Source organism: Rhododendron vialii, chromosome 11a (assembly GCF_030253575.1).
Source record: "Rhododendron vialii isolate Sample 1 chromosome 11a, ASM3025357v1".
Lineage (NCBI taxonomy): Eukaryota > Viridiplantae > Streptophyta > Magnoliopsida > Ericales > Ericaceae > Rhododendron > Rhododendron vialii.
In genome coordinates, this window is record NC_080567.1 from 15482104 (window position 1) to 15500296 (window position 18193).

Sequence of the window (18193 nt, forward strand, 5' to 3'; positions counted from 1 at the left end):
TCGAGATCTTTCCTTTTGAATGAACAACACTTCATGCCGAGATATTCCCTTTATACACGTATGACGCAATTAAAGTTAGACCAACAATTGTGTTATTATATATAATGCACAATTAAATGAGTAATGCGTACTCTATCTGTAAAGGATTCTCCAGCTGCTTCAGATTTGTTCAGCTCATCAAGCTTAGTTGTTGGTTCCAGCTCAGCCCAAGTTGCTTCCACTCAAGCTACTTCCACGTCAGCTTAATTAGTTAATTTTTTTTTGGTAAGTAGCTTAATTAGTTGTTAAGTTTGTTGAGATTAGTTTAGTGGTTAGCTGCTGTAATAGTCTGTAATCAAGTAGTATATAAGTGACCGCATCGTTTCGTGTCAAAAATATATTTATAAAAACTTGGAGTTAACTACTACTCCGTAAAATAGTAGTTAAGACCGAGTGTTGATCCATAGGGACAGTATAGCTAAGTTACTATAATTTCAATAGATTTTTAGATTAATTTGGAGGAAAAAGATTTGAGGAGTTTGATTTCAGAAAATTAATTAATTAAGAAAGCAACTAATTAATTGATTTGGAAATTGATGGGAAAAAGACCTAGGGTTTCGAATCCACCCCGACCATGTAACAATGATATGCATAGGCTAGGTTTAACATTCGAATCATTAAGGACTATCTATAGAGCTTGCAATCCCTTCCGATAATCGTCAAGAAGATAATTTGTTGTTAAAATGCATAGACTAGCTATCCCATAGCACGGACCGTCTCAGTAGCCCGGTCTGGCTGCCTAATGGCACGATCCGTCTTATGAGCATAATTATCTCGGAACTCTAACCACAATCAAAAAATACCATTTTTTAACTCCATATTTTAAAAACCGCGGATATAAATACGAAACAGATTAAAAGAATTAAAATCATTCCATAAAATTAAAACAAGTTCTAGTTAAACAATTGATCCGAATATTAAAACCTAAACATATACATATACAAAGTTACTTGGAATGCTCTTCATCTTTCCCCTAGAATAGAGTTTAACCGGCCATGGGCTAGTGGTGTTTGCCGTCGCTTTCCGTTATAAACTTGTTCCGTTTCCCCTCTGGGCTCTGATGTCCTTTATGCACAGACCCTGGCCTCGTTCTTTTATACATGCTGCACGAAGCTGAGCAATAGAAACGAAGACTTTGTTTCCAATTAAAACTCTTCCTTTCCTATAATTGTAGTAGGCCTCTGATTCCATTTTTCCAATGTGACTTGACCAAATCCCTCTTTCTTTCTAACCACGGCACATGGGAAGCCTTCTTTGGTATTGGTCCAAGATAGAAACAAATTTTTTTTTTTTTTAATGAGAGACATATGGGTAATTTCACTCACCCAAACACCTAAGCAATTGCTGACTATGTGAAGTGTGAATGGACTTTATAAATACACACACACAACCCAAACCTCCGATGTGGCCTTCGGTGTGGTAATCCCACATCGGAGGTTTGGGTTGTGTGTGTGTGTGTTTATAAGGTCCACTTATACTTCATCTAGTTAGCAATTGCCAAGGTGTTTGAGTGAGTGGAATTACCCTTATGTCCCTCATTCAAAAAAATCCGGACCTATTCCCACTCAAGCCGTGCTTGTACGGGGTTGGGCAGGCCTTGACATAGGCCCCCAGCGCCCTGACATTGTACCAGCACGCAGTGCGGGTGGGGCTCTGTGGGCATGTGTCGATGGGCTGGCCTTAAGAGAGAACCAATTTACTCATAAGAGATTAAACCCCACCAACCCCGACCATTTCCCCTAAATTAATATTAGAATAGGATTTTGCCTTGTCAACAAAAATAAGGGAAAATGGCGGCCAAGAACGTGTTTTGATAATTAATATCCGTCAAGAACATTTTCAGCATTAACAAATGTTCTCAGCATATTCTTGATGGGTATTAATTATCAAAACACGTCATGGACCGTCATTTTCCCCAAAAATAAAGAAGAAAGAAACAATTGACATAGTTTTTTTGGTTAAATAAGCCAATTGGCTTATTTTTTGTCTTTATTAAAAAAAATTCGCAATGGTTAATTTCCCGTCAAATTTTTGCATTTGTTGTTTTTTTAAAAAGGACAAAATTTAGCCAAAAAGGCCCATAGTTGCAAAATCGATATATATGGTCACCGATACTCGTTCAATTGCATAAAAATAATGCCAGCCAGCAATACGAAGTGCGAACAATTCATCTGAATGGCAAATGACGGTCAAAAGTAGATGGCAAGTGTAAGTTCGAGATCAAAGTCAACATTTTGAACATGGTACAAATTGATTGTGGTTCGCCATTGATGAAAGAGAGAAACTGAAGTCAATGGTATTTTTACTTTTCTTGAAGATTACAACAAATGGAATAGAACTCTTATACACTTAACCTCACCACCTCAACACTCCACTAACTGAAGTTGTTACAGAAACGTAATCCTCTACAGCTGCTCCAGTGTACACTCACTAGCTTCAGTGAGAAGCCTTTGCTGAGATGGTTTAACCATTGGCTGAGATGGAACCATAGGAGCAGTATATCTAATATCCACCCGCAAGCTAATGGGGGAGGAATTCACCATTAGCTTGTTTTTAAGATAATGAAATCGGGAAGTGGAGAGAGGTTTAGTAAAGACGTCAGCAAGTTGATCTTCGGAAGAAATGTGCTTCAACACAACCTGTTTGGCGGCAACCTTTTCCCGAACAAAGTGGTAATCAATTTCAATATGCTTGGAAACACAGAATTGGAGGCAAGAGCCAGAGCACTTAAATTGTCACACCAAAGAAGTGGTAGAGAGGATAAGGGAATGGAAAGCTCCCGAAATAACTTTTGAACCCAACTGATTTCAGCAACACAATGAGCAGAGCTTATATTCAGCCTCAGTGGAGGACCTGGAGACAGTGGACTGCTTCTTAGCAGACCACGAAATGAGATTAGGCCTAAGAAACAAACACTAACCAGAGGTTGATCGTCGATCCAAAGGATCCTCTGCCCAGTCCGAATCAGAAAAGGCCTGTAAAGAGAAGGGCCTTGGACTAAAAAATAGCCCATGATCAAGCGTGCCTTTAACATATCGTAGTAAACGTTTAACAGCAGAAAAATGTGCCTCAGTAGGAAAGGCCATATGCTGACAGGCCTGATTCACTGCAAAGGCCAAATCGGGCCGTGTGATGGTAAGATATTGTAAACCCCCTACAATACTGCAATAAAGAGAGGGCTGACTAAAAGGAGGAGAAGTGGAAACAGTAGGTTTAACAGTAGCCAAAGGAGAGGCACAACGTTTATAATTCAACATTGCAGCCTTAGCCAAAATCTCAGCTGCATACTTGGTTTGAGTCAAAGAATAGCCATGCCCCTTAGGTGCAACAGTTAGCCCAAGAAAAAAAGAGATGGAACCAAGATCTTTTATAGAGAAGGCAGTATGAATTTCATGAACAAGAGAAGAAATGGCTTGAGAAGTATTTCCAGTGACCAAAATATCATCAACATAAACTAGAACTAGAAGAAGAGAAGAAGAGGTGAGGTGAATAAAAAGAGAGGAATCACAGTGGCTACAATTAAAACTGCTAGATAGAAGAATGGAAGAAAATGTAGAATACCATGCACGTGGGGCCTGTTTAAGGCCATAAAGAGCTTTCTTAAGCTTGCACACCAAATGGGAAGATGTAGAATCAATAAAACCTGGAGGTTGAAGCATCATCAATGGTACCATGGAGAAAAGTGTAAGGACCAAATTATGGGGTCTTCGTGTATTGGCAATTCCGTATGACAAAACACATATTTTTTATCGAGTTGTAATTTTATTATTTTTAATAAGCTAGTGAGTTTGTATAGGATTAGAGTGGAATGAGTCATTATTATTTGTAATTGAGAGTGAGCGTTTTGAATTGAAAAAGAAGGTCAACTATTGCGAGACAGATTTTGACAAATACGGATCGATGGACGGATCAATCGGGCTATCAATCGGGGCATTCTGCCTTCTAAATAAAAAGCAACGTGAAAGAGGTCCATATATGGACTGATCTTTTCTTCCTATTGCGGGGACCACACAGCCTTATAAAGAGATGTTAGAGTGGCAAGAAAAAGTAAAGCCATGTATTCTACATATTTATGTATGGTGATTCTAGAGGAGTAAAGGTGCGGTGGCAGAGGAAATTGAAGCAACTGGTTCTTTCGAGAGCTATTCTTTGTGAAGGAATTTCTTTTAGTTTATTGGAGGGCTTGTGAACTCAAGGCCGTTGGCGATCAAGATCACTGGGTGCAGTGTACGTGTGACTCAGCAGGTAGTACTTAGAACGGTGTGAGGATTTACTTTGTTTGGATAGGTATATCTGTAACTGCACGATGATTATAGTGATTTGATTCCTTCCCGTGGTTTTTACCCATTCTGGGGTTTTTCACGTATATCTCTTCGTTGTGTGATTGATTGTTTGCGTAGTTTTTTATTGATAGTATTAATTAGTGATTTGCTTTCATACTGTTAGGGTTTTAAGAGTTATTAGGGAACCCTGTTTTTTCAAAAAGCATTAGAAATGTCAAGTTGACGAATAGGCCAGTTATAAGAAAGAGCAAGACTAAAAAGAATGTGAATGGTGGGTTGCTTAGCAACAGGACTAAAGGTTTCAAAATAATCAATGCCCTCTTCTTGTAAGTATCCTTTAGCAACAAGACGCGCTTTATAGCAAGCTATAGAACCATCAGAATTCCTTTTGAGTTTAAAAACCCATTTGCATCCAATGGCATGTTTGTTAGGAGGAAGAGAAACCAAGGACCAGGTGCCCTATTTTTGTAGTGCAGCATACTCCTCAAGCATAGCTTGAGTCCATTGTGGAGTTTGAAGAGCTTCTTTAACAGTGAGTGGTTCAATAGGAGAAGAAGTTATGGCAGCAGTAAGACAAAGAAGAGAAGAAGAGGAAAGATGACCAGTTTTGGATCTGGTTTGCATAGAGTGAGTATTAGAACGTGCTAGTTTGGATGGAAGTGACACTGTTGGGATGTTGGAAGGAAGAGGTGCAATGGAGAGGGGTAAATCAACAAATAGGGGACCAATAGGTATGGAATTTCTAGAGATAGGACCAGACTGAGAGGGAGACTAATCAGGCTCAGAAGATGGCCCAGAATAAATGAGAAGAGAAGAAGATGTTATAGGAAAGTCCTCAGCAGAACTGGATTGAGTGGGAGACAAAACTGAAGACTGAGAGATGGGACCAGAGGATGTGAAGGATTGTGAGGGTGGCCAAAAGAAGTTATGTAAAAGAGGTGAATGAGAGGAAGGAGATGGAGGAACAGAAGAAGGCTGGAAAGGAAACTCTTGTTCATGAAAAATCACATGTCTTGATAAGTAAATTTTACCAATTGAAGGATCAAGACAGCGATATCCTTTGACAGTAGGATGGTAGCCCAAAAACACACCAGGTATATACCTTGGTTGTAATTTATGGGTCACGTAAGGCTTAAGCCATGGAAAACACTGACAACCAAAAACTTTAAAAGAAGAATAGTCTGGAGATTGATGAAACAAGACCTCAAAGGGACTGAGATGATTAAGAGTGAGACTAGGCATACGATTAACAAGAAAAGTAGCAGTAGCAATGGCATCAAACCAGTATTTAAGAGGAACACCAGAATGATGAAGCAAGGCAATAGCGGTTTCAGTAATATGCCTATGCTTACGTTCAGCAACACCATTTTGTGGGGGTGTGTAGGGACAAGTATACTGATGAATAATACCCTGTGAAGTCAAATACTAATACATCTTGTTATTAATATATTCAGTACCTCCATCAGTTCTAAGAATTTGCAGGGATGTGGTGAATTGTTTTTCTGCATATGCTTTGAATTCAAGGAATTTGTCAAACACTTCACTTTTGTAATTAAGAGGATATATCCAAGTGAACCAACTAAAATCATTAATGAAAAGAACATAGAATTTGCAGTTAGAAGTCTCTTGATTGAAAGGCCCCCACACATCACTATGAACAAGAGAAAGGGGCTTATTAACAGTAGCATTAGACAGCTTAAAGGGCAATCTTTGGCTTTTAGCTACATTGCAAGGAATACAATAAGAAGATAGGGATTTATCACTAGGAATCTTTAAATGTTGAATTATCTGTTGAAACTTTAAAGATGAAGGATGACCAAACCGATGATGCCATATATGAGCAGGAACAGAGGAAATACCAGAAGTAGTAGAAGAAACAAAAGCCTGTGGACCAGCAGATCAAATCCAAGGAAAATGATAGAGACCATTGATATTAGTACCATTGTGAAGAACACAATTCGTAGCTTTGTCCTGGATGACAAAGGAATCAAAATCAAAGGTCACTTTACAGTGATTATCCTTTGTTAATTGAGTAACAGAAAGAAGATTGGTAGACATAGAAGGAATATGGAGAACAACATTTAAATGAAAAGAGCTAGTGGGAGTAGGGAGTAAACCTTTACCAGTGTTGTGAATGGGAAGCTGTGCACCATTTCCAACTGTCACTTGTTCAGAACCAGAATAAGGATGATAGTCGTCCAAATGAGAGATGTCATTGGTAATATGATTGGTTGCAGCAGAGTCAAGGTACCAGTTGGAAGGGCCAGAGTGCGACCAGGTAGGACTAGAAGTTGTAGATGTAGCAGCAGCAAAAGCCTTAGGTTGAGGAGCCTCTGATGGATAAGTCTGATAATTCTGAGAGGGTTGGAAACCACCAACCATACGATACCAACAATTGCGTGCATGGGAAGCTGTGCACCATTTCCAACTATCACTTGTTCAGAACCAGAATAAGGAGGATAGTCGTCCAAATGAGAGATGTCATTGGTAATATGATTGGTTGCAGCAGAGTCAAGGTACCAGTTGAAAGGGCCAGAGTGCGACCAGGTAGGACTAGAAGTTGTAGATGTAGCAGCAGCAAAAGCTTTAGGTTAAGGAGCCTCTGATGGATAAGTCTGATAATTCTGAGAGGGTTGGAAACCACCAACCATACGATACCAACAATTGCGTGTAGTATGATTATACTTGTTGCAAATCTGGCACACTACGCCAGAAGAATTCTGAGAGGAAAAATACTGAGATGGCTACCTAAAACCAGGCCTAAAATTGTCACCAGTCCTGAAATTGTCACGATTATCATGAAAATTGCCTTTAAAACCTCCTCGAAAGGAGGATCTGCCTCCACGATTTCCTCGTGAAAAGGTTCTACCGCGATTGGAATTATAATATCCACCCCCTCCACGGGAAGTGGGAGAAAAACCAGAGGAAACACCAAAATTAGATCCTTTAGCCATAGCATAAGCAACAGGAAGATCATCAGAGGTTGTGTGTTTATTTTTAGCCTCAAGATGAATTTCTTTAGAACATAACAGCATAGCAACTTGCTCCATAGTGATTGTGCCCAATTGTGCCCTAATCGTAGGTTTAAGAACATCATATTCAGTAGGTAGGCCATTTAGGGCAGTAAGAATCATATCCTCATCATCTACAGAATGAGAGACCAATGCTAATTGATTCGCAAGGTCTCTAATCTGGTCAAGATATTCTTCCATAGTATGAGATTTCTTGGATACAGAATTAACCTTTTTTTCAACTGATGAACATGTGAACGTGATAGAGAAGTAAAATGACGTTCAAGAAAAGACCACACCTTATGACTTTTGGTGAAATGGAGAATTGCCGTGTAGATCGAACGAGTCAAAGTTGCAGTGATGCAACTCAGAAGATGCGCATCAATGATGATCCATTCTTGATGAGAGGCATTCAAAACTTCTTTACCAGAGGCATCCGCTGTCTTCGCTGCTGGGCACTCAATGGTGCCCTCAATGTAACCGATTAAACCATTAGCGTGGAGAATATTCTGGAATTGTCGCTTCCAGACGATGTAATTAGTAGAATCAAGCTTTACTGTAACAAAAGAACTCAGATTGGAGATGAGAAGTCTGAGATTGGAAGGAATCGAAGAAGACGAAGAGGAAGCAGATGACGCCATGAGAGGATCGTAGTGCTCGGTGGAGCTAGGGCTGCCATGATGAAAGAGAGATACAGAAGTCAATCGTATTATTATTTTTCTTGAAGATTACAACTAATGGAATACAACTCTTATACACTTAACCTCACCGCCTCAACATTCCACTAAGGAGCTGTTTGGCTGGTGGATATAGACGGGGATAAGATATGCGGCCTGATTACTTCTCCCCCTTCTCCTCTTCTCCAGTCTTTGGCAGAGAAAAACCCTACCTGGATTTCGCCCCTGATTTGCCAAGATCGGATTTCTAATCCACCCCGCGGGTGGATTTGTAACGACAGGGTACCCCCCTGTCGTTGGATATGCGGGTGGGTTAAATTACTTTGTTGGCCTTGCTTTTTCCTTTCTCAGGGGTTGGAGTCCATTCTCTCATCCCACAACGAGACTGGAAGAAGAGAGAGAAGTGAGAAAAGAGAGGAGGAGGTCGCCGATTTGTATTCTGGTGACTCCACCGCCGTACGTCGACGGTTTCAGCTCTCTACCTCGTCTTCCCCCTTTGTACTCAGGTATTGTTGGCTTCTCCATTGTTGTACGGAATGGGTTATGTCGATTTCTTCTTCCTATTTTGCGATATGGTTAAGCCCTAATTTGCGAAATGGTGGCTCTGATTTTGACGATTTGGAAAAGGTATTTGAACTGGTAAATTCTAGTGGTCACCTGTATACACTAAAAATTCGACATGAAAATCAGGAACAAGCACTCGATTTGCATCTAGGAAATTAATTATAAAGAAAACGAAAAGGTGATTGATCTGCTTCTTTGTATGACGGCCACGCATATGACGATCCAATGAAATACTAATTTTCAATGTATATGAAATGGTGAGCTAATCTAATGGCCTGAATGTATGCTGTCTGGATGCTTCTATCTATCACCATGTTCGAACGATATGAGTTAGCCATAATTTCTGATATTGCCCTAATTTATGAGTTAGCCCTAATTTCTGATTTTGCCTTAATTTCTGAGTTAGCCCTAATTTTTGATTTGCCCTAATTTCTGATTTGTGCCGTAATTTTTGAGTTAGCCCTAATTTTTGATTTTGCCCAAATTTCTGACTTTCCCTAAATTATGATCTTGGTTAGCCCTCCAACATGGGGAGCTACTATCAGGAGGGAAAGTTAGTTTTCTTGATCCATCACTACAGTTTTCAGTTCTGATTTTTGTGGCTTTGGTATGTCATTTGGAAGTCTGAAGTACCATAGGACTAGCATGAATATTCCCTAAAGTTTGGCTCAGTTTGGATTATCCTAATCAGATTTCTAACTAAACTTCATTAAGCAGACAAAGTGTTAATTGTCACGCCCCGTTTCGGAATAGCACCTCATCGGCCTATCCCGATACGACACGCGACAACAGCCCAACAACAACCAGCTACTAGCAATTCCAAGAATAACTAAATATTGAAGTTTAACAGCCACATTTTATTTACATCTCAAAAATGATTGTCATTTACAAACTGCAGCGGAAGTCTGTCAAGAAATATACATAACCAACTATTATCCAAATAAAAAAAACTAAACTAGGCAAATATCATCTATGGGCTGGGAGACAAAGACTCTCTCAGACCTCAACCACGCACTTCCCAAGCGAGTCACAAAAAAACGCAAAATGTGACCTATAGTGGACACCGACCTATACCTGCAAAACTGGAACCCAAAACGAGTTCCAGGAGTGTATATGAGACATGGATGTTGTTCAATAAAAACAATAAATCCAAGTTCATCATTAATTAAGCAAAAACAAATAATCGACACGAAGTCTTTAATCCGACACAAAGTCACTAGCTCGACACGAAGTCATAATTTTGGCATAAAGCCATTGAATCGACACAAAGTCAAAGGCACGACACAAAGTCCGGCCGTTGGCCGTTGTTGCCCACCGACACGAAGTCACAGTCCAATATCACAAATTCAATCCAATTGAAGAACATCTATGTATCGAACACTCACCTCGGTCTCCAACAAAAAGAAAACCAATAAAGTCACTCCCTACGTGGAGCCGAGGTACTCGTTGTTGCCTCCGAACCTTGCATATAATCCATACATATGAGTAAGCTCATTGAGATAATCATAAAATGAAAGAATTGCAACAATTTGCTCTTTCCAAATTCACCTAGCCCCAGGAACACGTTTCAGTACAATGGAAAAATAAACATTAGAGAAGATCATTACATAGTAAAGAAATTATCTAATTAAGCTTGTTCCCAACTAAAGTGCATGATGAATTCATCACTTCCCACATAGGATAATTTTTCAATATGGTTGCCAATTACAACCATAGGCAGCAACAGAAAGCAACGGCATAAAGCCACTGCTCGGAAACGTTTTCCTTTCTTAATTCCCCTGTTAGTCAAATTAATTACAAATCATTAATCTCAGTCAAATACGACCTGTTTTCAGCATACTACACCTAACTCCTACACTTCTGCACTTGGTGGTGATTTTCAGCAAATATAGAGGCGATTTTAACATCTATATAGCAGTTTTCAGCAACCAATTAATAGTTTCAGCACCTAAATAACCATTTTCAGCTCTAAAGTTGCATTTCCAGCAACTAAGCTTCAGTTTCCAGCATAAAGTAGTAACTTCCAGCATTTATCCATCAACGTACTGCACCAAAGTGCAGTTTTCAGCACTTAAATATCACGATTTCAGCAACCAATTACAGTTTAGCACTCAAAAACAGATTCAACAACTAAGAAATTATGTTCCAGCAAGCATAGTTCATGAATATCGAAACCTACTCTCATCCTATCAAGATTTTAAGGAACACATAAAACCCCATCTTAGAATTGAGAACCCAGATTGCTCAATTGAAATTAGAGGTTTAAAACACAATCATACCTAAAACGAATTCTTGGGAACACAATATCAAACACGAATTTTACCTAGATTAAGGCTTGAATTCAAGACCCAATTCTTCCTCTTCCTTCCCTTTTTCTTGATAACTCTCTCTCTCTCCCGTCAGTTCTCCCTCTAAGAGTCCTCTTGCTTTGGGTTTCTTTCTTTTTTTTCTTTTTCTTTTCTTTGTTTTAAAGAAACACTCACACACACAACACATCAGCACACACACGGCACTCATGCACAATTTTTTTTAGAAAAATTGCACTCCAGCCCTTAAGTTATTAAATTTAGCATTTAAGCACCTCAAAGATAAAAGGATGTTACATTAATAATCCAACATTAAGATTTTGCCAATTTGTTGCATATTCCCCTTTTTGGAGAAGTCCTTAAGATCTCTTGGAGTTGCTCTTGTGGTGATTAAAACCCAGAGTACTCTTTTTGCACTTTTGGATTGCATCCATGCTATTGAGAGCTTCATCAAATTATCAATTTTAAATGCACATGCTAAATGCAGTTTTACAAATTCTGAATGATAAGGAAAGCTAGAACAACTAAAACATGTATGTGAACTTACAAACTTGTTTGCCTCTTTCTAGAAAAAAGGCCTTCATGTTGCCTCAAATTAAGGAGACATGACACAAAATCTCAGTCCAAGAAATCAAAACATTTCTCTATTTCTCTTGCATTATGTGCCCAAAACTAATTAGGACACAACGCGGAACGGACAAATCAAGATTATAACTAGACATGGTATATGCATGTACACTTGAAGTCATGTTGTTTTTTGGATATTTAGTTGGCCTAATTTCAGTTTTGACTAGGTATAAATTGTGATATTTAATTTTATTTGGCCTAATATAAGTTGTGCCCTAAAACAGATGGCAAGAATAACACAACGTGAACGAAGAAAGAAGGCAAAGCGTGAGGCATTGTTAGCACTTCTATGTGTCATGAGAATAGTTAATAATGTTTTGAGCCTGTATATGCTAATTACGGGCTTGATTGGGGAAAGGGTTCGACAAAGGCCTCGTTTGCGTCTGAATCCTAATGTTTACCAACACCAAATAGACGCACTTAATAGGTTGATACGTGGGAGTGACACAGACTGTCACAATCAATTGAGGGTAAATAAGTATACCTTCATGAGTTTGTGCCATTTACTTGAGCAAAATGGACTAGAGGGGTCTAGGAACGTCACTCTTGTGGAGAGAGTTGCGATATTTTTGTGGATTCTTTCGCACCATACAAAAAATAGGCGTACGACTTTCCAATTTTGGAGATCAGGGGAAACAATTAGTAGGCATTTCAACGCTGTTTTGCTGGTGGTGTTGCGCCTTCACAATGTCTTGTGGCATCATCCAAAAGCTATTCCTGCTAATGAGCCGGATGTTAGGTGGAAATGGTTTGAGGTACATATTATTTAAAGTGTGAAATTATTGTAATGCAGTTATTCATTCTAATAATCTAATCTAATAAAATAAATCGTTGGACTCTTGTAGAATTGTCTAGGGGCTTTAGACGGTACCTTCATACCTGTCCTCCCCCCAACCGAAATGAAGGCACGTTTCAGGTCAAGGAAGGGTGACTACGCGACAAATGTGTTAGGAGTTTGTAGTCGAAACCTACAATTCATATATGCGTTGTCTGGTTGGGAAGGCTCCGCCACAGACTCGAGAGTGCTTCGAAATGCCTTGGTGAGGCCTAACGGGTTGAAAATTCCACAGGGTATGTCACTTTGCAACCTTTCCATTAGTCAACATACGTCCACATTTGTGTAAACGTACTCACCTACATCTATGTATGTCATTTGTAGGTCGTTACTACCTCGTCGATGCCGATTACACTAATGGACCGGGATTATTAGCACCGTTCAGGGGTCAACGATACCATATAAACATTTGGAGGCAAGGACACGTGCCCCAGAGCAGAGAAGAGTGCTTCAACATGAAGCACTCTGCCGCACGCAATGTTGTGGAAAGATGCTTTGGGGTGCTTAAGATGAGATGGGGAATCTTGAGATCCTACTCTTTCTATCCCATTAGGACTCAATGTCGCATCGTCACAGCATGTTGCCTCCTCCACAATCTCATTAAGCGTACAATGGCCGTGGATCCTGTTGAGGCTGAATACACGGCATGGGAGCAGCAAAACCTACATAATGTGCCACCTGAAGAGTACATTACAACCGTTGAAACATCGAACGAATGGACCCAAATGAGGGATAACTTGGCAACCGAAATGTACAATGATTGGTTAGCTTATCATGGGGCTGGCCAATAGGATATCTTTAAATTGTGTTGTTTGTTTGTTTTAAGTGGATTTGTTTTATAGACTTGTTGAACAATTCTGGCCAATGTTGAAACATATGAACTAGTTCCATGTAATAACATACTATTTTGTGAGTGTTTGTCCTATGTCAAATTGTTATTATCATTGAAATCAGGTTAGTAAACATAATGGAAGGTCAAGGAACTTCCAAATCAAAACGAACCAATGCCAAGGATGGACAAGAAAAACAATCGCGTAGGCTATGGACTCCTAAGGAGGAAGAGGCCCTACTAGCGTGCATGTTGGATGCAATCTCGGAAAAAGATGGGTGGAAAGCCCATAATGGTTTCAAGTCGGGCTTCTACGTTGAAGTTGAGAAAGGCTTGCAAAAGCTATTGCCCGGGACCACTCTCAAAGCTCAACCAAACATAGAGTCAAAGGTCAAATATTGGAAGGAAAAGTATGGTCATATTGCTGACATGATACGGCTAAGTGGCTTTGCGTGGAATCATGAAACTAACTCCATCGAGGTGGATTCGGAGGACGTGTGGAAGGAATATGAGAAGGTAACTTCTCTACTTATTCATTTAAACCCACCTTGACATTGTTGTTATCCTTAAAAATTAGTTTTAACTACCGCCCTCCCATGTAATGCATACCATTGAACATGTGCAGTTCAATCCCAAAGTGAAAGGCATGAATGGGAAATCTTTCCCCATGTTTGAGAGTTGGCAAATTTTATTTGGGATTGATAGGGCAACGGGTGATTTTGCGGAGGATGCGGCGGACTTAGACAATTGTGACCCCGTTGAAAGCCCAAACCCCGATGAAATCCCAAACATGGATGAGTACTTGGAAGAGTGCTATACACCTAGGTTTGCAAATGGTGAGGCAATATGGACAAGTGATACTTTCGTTGAGCTATCGTATGGTTCCACAACCACAAATCCCACAATTCCAATAAACATTGCCGACACTCCTACAAGCAATCTCAATACCAATGCCAATGCCAATGCTCGTGCCAAGGCCAATCCCAATGCCAATGCTCGTGCCAAAGCCAATCCCAATGCTCGTGCCAATGCCAATCCCAATCCCAATGCGCGTGTCAATGCTAATGTCGTGCCAATGCCGCCAAAGAAGAAGGCCAAAAAAGAAGCGGCCATACCTGAGGCATTGGGGAATTACCTAAGTCAAAGCGCTACGGTAATGGAGAAGATCGCGGATGCCATAGGCTATGACAAGCAACTATCTTCTAGAAGGGAGAGGGTGTTTGACGAGTTGCTCAAGCTTGACATGGATGAGGATGATAGGTATATTGTCAACGCCATCATCGTCCAGGCAGAAGATAGGGTGGACACATTCTATGGCATACCCGCTAATCGCAAACAAAGATGGGTGGAGTTGGTATTGGCGGGGAAATTTTATGGGAAAGACAAGTAGGGATGTCATTGAATTTTATGGGCCGTTTGTGGAGGATGTCATTCCTTCTTTTTGTGAATGGTAGTAGGCCCTTTTTGTGAATGATAGTAGGTAGTAGGCCCTTTTTGTGAATGGTAGTAGTCTCTTTAAAACTTGTTTTTGGTAAAAGATTAGGCCCTTTAAAACTGTATTTATGGAGGATGTCATTCCTTCTTTTTTGTAATGATGCACTAGACTATGATCTTTTAACTGCATGTAATTGGTAGATTATAGGGCAACGATGATGATCTACGAATAGGGCAAATGTTAGGCCAACAATGATGACGTATATAAGGCAATGATGATGCTATGACAATTGTAACTAAACTTGTATATGTTGGTACTTCTTTTGGCAACTACGAATCTATTTCTCTTGAATTGGTGGCTATGATTTATATTTGCAACAAATGCATGACAGTTATTGTTGTTACGATTGCAGGTGGCTATGTTGGCATTTATTGATGGCTATGATGATATTTTTCTGAGCCAAACCTGGGTTTTGCCGATCACTGGACTGTGTGAGTGTGTGACTCTGTGTGTGTGTGTGTGTGTGCTGGTCACTGGACAGTTTTGGGCTGGTTTATTGGGCTGTTTTCTGTTGGTTTCTGGGCTGATTTTTTTCTGTTCTAATATGAGTCCATTACTGTTGTTATACTTGCTGTTTTTCTGCTGTTTTGTTGCTGGATTGTGGCTGGTTGTTGGCAATTTTGGTACAGTTTTGCTGCAGGTTTTGCTTAGTTTTTTTACTGGTTTTTGGTTGGTTTTGGTTGGTTTTGTTGCTGATTTTTTGTTTAAGGGCAATGATGATGAATAAGGTTGTTTTGGTGTTGTGTCTTGGCTGGTTTGTTGGCAGTTTGTTGGCAGTTTTGCTGGTGGGTTGTGGTGGTTTCATTGCTGGTTTGGTACAGTTTTGGTTCAGGTTTTGGTTGTTGGGTTGTGGCAGGTTTTGTTGGCAAATTTGCTTGTGGTTTGTGGCTGGTTTTATTGATGTTTTGGTACAGTTTTCGTGCAGGTTATGGTTGGTCTTCTCCTTGGTTTCTTGCTATGTTTGCAGATGGTAGATGTGTAATCTCTGAGTTGATTTTTTCCTGGATTTTCATGCTGTTTGGCACCTTATTCTGAGCCCATTTCATCTTGTTTACCTTCATGTTCTGAGGCCATTGCCTAAAGTTTCAAAGGCTGTTTTGGCTGGATTTTGGTAGGTTTTTTTGTTGGTTACTACTTGGTTTTTAAGCTGGTTTTTGGTTGGTTTTATTTGTTTCTTTTTAAGGGCAATGATGATCAATTTAATGGCTATGATGATATTACAAATTCTAAGACGAAACACTCATCTTGGCAGGACAACTTATGAGGGCCATTGGTTAATCACCGTTTGGCAACATAAGTTGTAGCTAAATGAGTGTCCAATGTGTCGCTTAAGAAAATATCTGAGCCAAAGAAACCAAGCATTGATGGCATGGAGAGGTTTCAATTTCATAAAAAATGAAAACCTTATAATCTTTTGCTGGGCTTACTGATTTCAATTGCAGAATCGGCTTGTGTTTTTGCTGATTTCAAGATTCATAGTGGATGAGAAAAAATAGGAAAGTTTAAGTCTTGTATAATTCAAATTTGTAATATCAGTTAAAGCTTGTTGATTGTGTACACTATCATGCGATTTTGCATTATAATAAAGCTTGTTGATTATGTACAATGCCATTTCTTCTCTTTTTGATGTCTTTCTGGCCAAATATGACAAAACTGAAACTAGTCGAACATTTATTTTCAAGATTGCATTTTCAACACGAGCTTATAATCTCAAATAAATCTAGACTACTTGAGATACCTTACAAGGGTACAAAGCAACGAAATTATTTTTCAAACAATTATTCAAACAACTACAATCTTCTTCAAGCATCCAACGTCAACTTCTAAAACGTACGAAGCAATGGCTCCATCGATTAAACATGGGGAATTGCATGTCCCTCATGTTTCTAAATTGTCGATTCACCTACAACCATAACACATGAAAAATATGACAAATTATTCATAAACAAGACTATATAAATGTTCATTAAAAACAAAAGTACTTACTTTGACAAATTCATTCCAAACCTCATTCTCCACAGCCAGTCTGTTTTCATTTTCATTCCAACCAAACCCGGAAATCCGAAGCATGTCTTGTAGTCTGAAACAAGTTGCCTTCCAATACTTTATCTTTGCCTCGATATGAAATTTTGTAATACCACCTTGGGGAAAATAAACTCGCATTTGAGTTTCCAAAACTACGAAGAAAGCTGGTAGGAACCATCCGTTCTCATTTTGCCAAATTCCCGCATCTACTAGGCTTGTAAGATTTTCTAACAACGTCTCCTCCTCCTCCTCGCTCCACTCCCGGTGTGTCATTCAAATGAAAAGAGAGAGAGAGAGAGAGAGAGAGAGAGAGAGAGAGAGAGAGAGAGAGAGAGAGAATATCAAACTAAAAATTAAAATGAAATATGTGGGATGAGATGAAGAAAAAAATGAAACCTATTTATAGAATTTTTTTGCATATGTTGGTTTGTTGAACCTACTACCCACATGGTTAAACTACCACTCACATGATCCAACAACCATCTACCTCCCATTCAACTATGAAGATTTAAAAAAAAAAAAAAACGAAACCTGTTTTTTTATATAATTAATAAAATAATTGAATTATTTTACAAATATTATATCATTTAATCCGTTTTTCTTAAAAAATAAAATAAATATTACGATTTAAACATTTTAAAATAAATTGATTTATTTTTATCCAAATTTTTAAAAAAAATATGTATTTATTTTTGTTTTAATTAAATTAACCTATATTACCTATTAAATTAATAAAATGGGGGCAATGAAGTCATTTCGCATCTTATCCTATCATATCCACCCTCCAAATCCCTCTTCCAAAAAAACCATCCAAACACTGGATTACAAATCCACCCTTCTTAGGAGGTGGGTCCACCCTCTTTACATATCCACCCTCCTTACATATCCACCCTCATATCCACCCTTCTTCTATATCCACCCAAAATCATATCCTCCATCCAAACGGGCCGTAACTGAAGTTGTTACAGAAACGTAATCCTCTACAGCTGCTCCAGTGTACACTCACTAGCTTCAGTGAGAAGCCTTTGCTGAGATGGCTTAACCATTGGCTGAGATGGAACCATAGGAGCAGTATATCTAATAGCCATTATTGTTGGATATAATGTTGTGATTACCATTGAGATTCATAATTTGTTAAAGTTGACTGAATTTTATTACTTCGTCCTACACTTCCTATACCATATTTATGTTAACACTGTAGATTATTTGGATTATTTTAATCCATATTTTAGAAACTCATTCTAATATGCATGATACACCGGTTACTAAATTTTTAACCGACGAATTTATTCAAATATTTTTCTAGGCAAGATGAGCCATTCGGCAGGACTCTGTGGTTGCTTGGAGTATTATCGTGTATTGACCATCATAGGATGTTGCATTTTATTGTGAGGATGTTATTCATTTGCTTCCACACTTTTGTAAACCCCTTGTAGGTAGAAATTTAATTCTTATTCACGAAGCCAAACCAAACCAAACCAAAACCAAAACCAAGTCTTACG

General features: G+C 39.1%; 5 protein-coding genes across 5 annotated transcripts in view; 2 read left to right on the forward strand and 3 right to left on the reverse strand.

The window, feature by feature from the left end:
• LOC131308604 (bZIP transcription factor 16-like) overlaps positions 1–18193 on the reverse strand; it is a 92192-nt gene that overhangs the window by 16819 nt on the left and 57180 nt on the right. The window lies entirely within an intron of this gene.
• On the reverse strand, positions 2445–3698 carry LOC131306912 (uncharacterized mitochondrial protein AtMg00810-like). The gene is made up of 3 exons (XM_058333342.1): positions 2960–3698; positions 2837–2892; positions 2445–2729 (listed from the first exon to the last, which is right to left on the reverse strand). The coding sequence occupies exons 1-3, from the start codon at positions 3696–3698 to the stop codon at positions 2445–2447; spliced, it is 1080 nt and encodes a 359-aa protein (XP_058189325.1).
• On the forward strand, positions 11716–13255 carry LOC131308603 (protein ALP1-like). Its single transcript, XM_058335561.1, has 3 exons — positions 11716–12262; positions 12353–12578; positions 12667–13255. The coding sequence occupies exons 1-3, from the start codon at positions 11732–11734 to the stop codon at positions 13131–13133; spliced, it is 1224 nt and encodes a 407-aa protein (XP_058191544.1). The 5' UTR covers positions 11716–11731; the 3' UTR covers positions 13134–13255.
• Positions 13310–15930, forward strand: LOC131306913 (uncharacterized). Its single transcript, XM_058333343.1, has 5 exons — positions 13310–13687; positions 13797–14525; positions 15019–15097; positions 15592–15644; positions 15850–15930. Exons 1-5 carry the CDS (start codon positions 13310–13312, stop codon positions 15928–15930), a joined length of 1320 nt encoding a protein of 439 aa, XP_058189326.1.
• LOC131308607 (uncharacterized) lies at positions 16321–16993 on the reverse strand. The gene is made up of 2 exons (XM_058335568.1): positions 16653–16993; positions 16321–16569 (listed from the first exon to the last, which is right to left on the reverse strand). The coding sequence occupies exons 1-2, from the start codon at positions 16962–16964 to the stop codon at positions 16483–16485; spliced, it is 399 nt and encodes a 132-aa protein (XP_058191551.1). The 5' UTR covers positions 16965–16993; the 3' UTR covers positions 16321–16482.

Bases quoted from the DNA above. Each gene is read 5' to 3' on its own strand.
- LOC131306912 (XM_058333342.1), bottom strand. From the start codon at position 3,698: ATGCTTCAACCTCCAGGTTTTATTGATTCTACATCTTCCCATTTGGTG. The intron at 2,893-2,959 runs GTTAGTGTTTGT...CACTGTCTCCAG, and splicing joins GGATCGACGATCAACCTCTG to GTCCTCCACTGAGGCTGAAT. The intron at 2,730-2,836 runs GTTCAAAAGTTA...TGTGTTTCCAAG, and splicing joins GTGTTGCTGAAATCAGTTGG to CATATTGAAATTGATTACCA.
- LOC131308607 (XM_058335568.1), bottom strand. From the start codon at position 16,964: ATGACACACCGGGAGTGGAGCGAGGAGGAGGAGGAGACGTTGTTAGAA. The intron at 16,570-16,652 runs GTAAGTACTTTT...TTATGGTTGTAG, and splicing joins TTTGGAATGAATTTGTCAAA to GTGAATCGACAATTTAGAAA.
- LOC131308603 (XM_058335561.1), top strand. From the start codon at position 11,732: ATGGCAAGAATAACACAACGTGAACGAAGAAAGAAGGCAAAGCGTGAG. The intron at 12,263-12,352 runs GTACATATTATT...GGACTCTTGTAG, and splicing joins TTAGGTGGAAATGGTTTGAG to AATTGTCTAGGGGCTTTAGA. The intron at 12,579-12,666 runs GTATGTCACTTT...TGTCATTTGTAG, and splicing joins CGGGTTGAAAATTCCACAGG to GTCGTTACTACCTCGTCGAT.
- LOC131306913 (XM_058333343.1), top strand. From the start codon at position 13,310: ATGGAAGGTCAAGGAACTTCCAAATCAAAACGAACCAATGCCAAGGAT. The intron at 13,688-13,796 runs GTAACTTCTCTA...GAACATGTGCAG, and splicing joins TGTGGAAGGAATATGAGAAG to TTCAATCCCAAAGTGAAAGG. The intron at 15,098-15,591 runs GTGAGTGTGTGA...GTTTTCGTGCAG, and splicing joins TTTGCCGATCACTGGACTGT to GTTATGGTTGGTCTTCTCCT.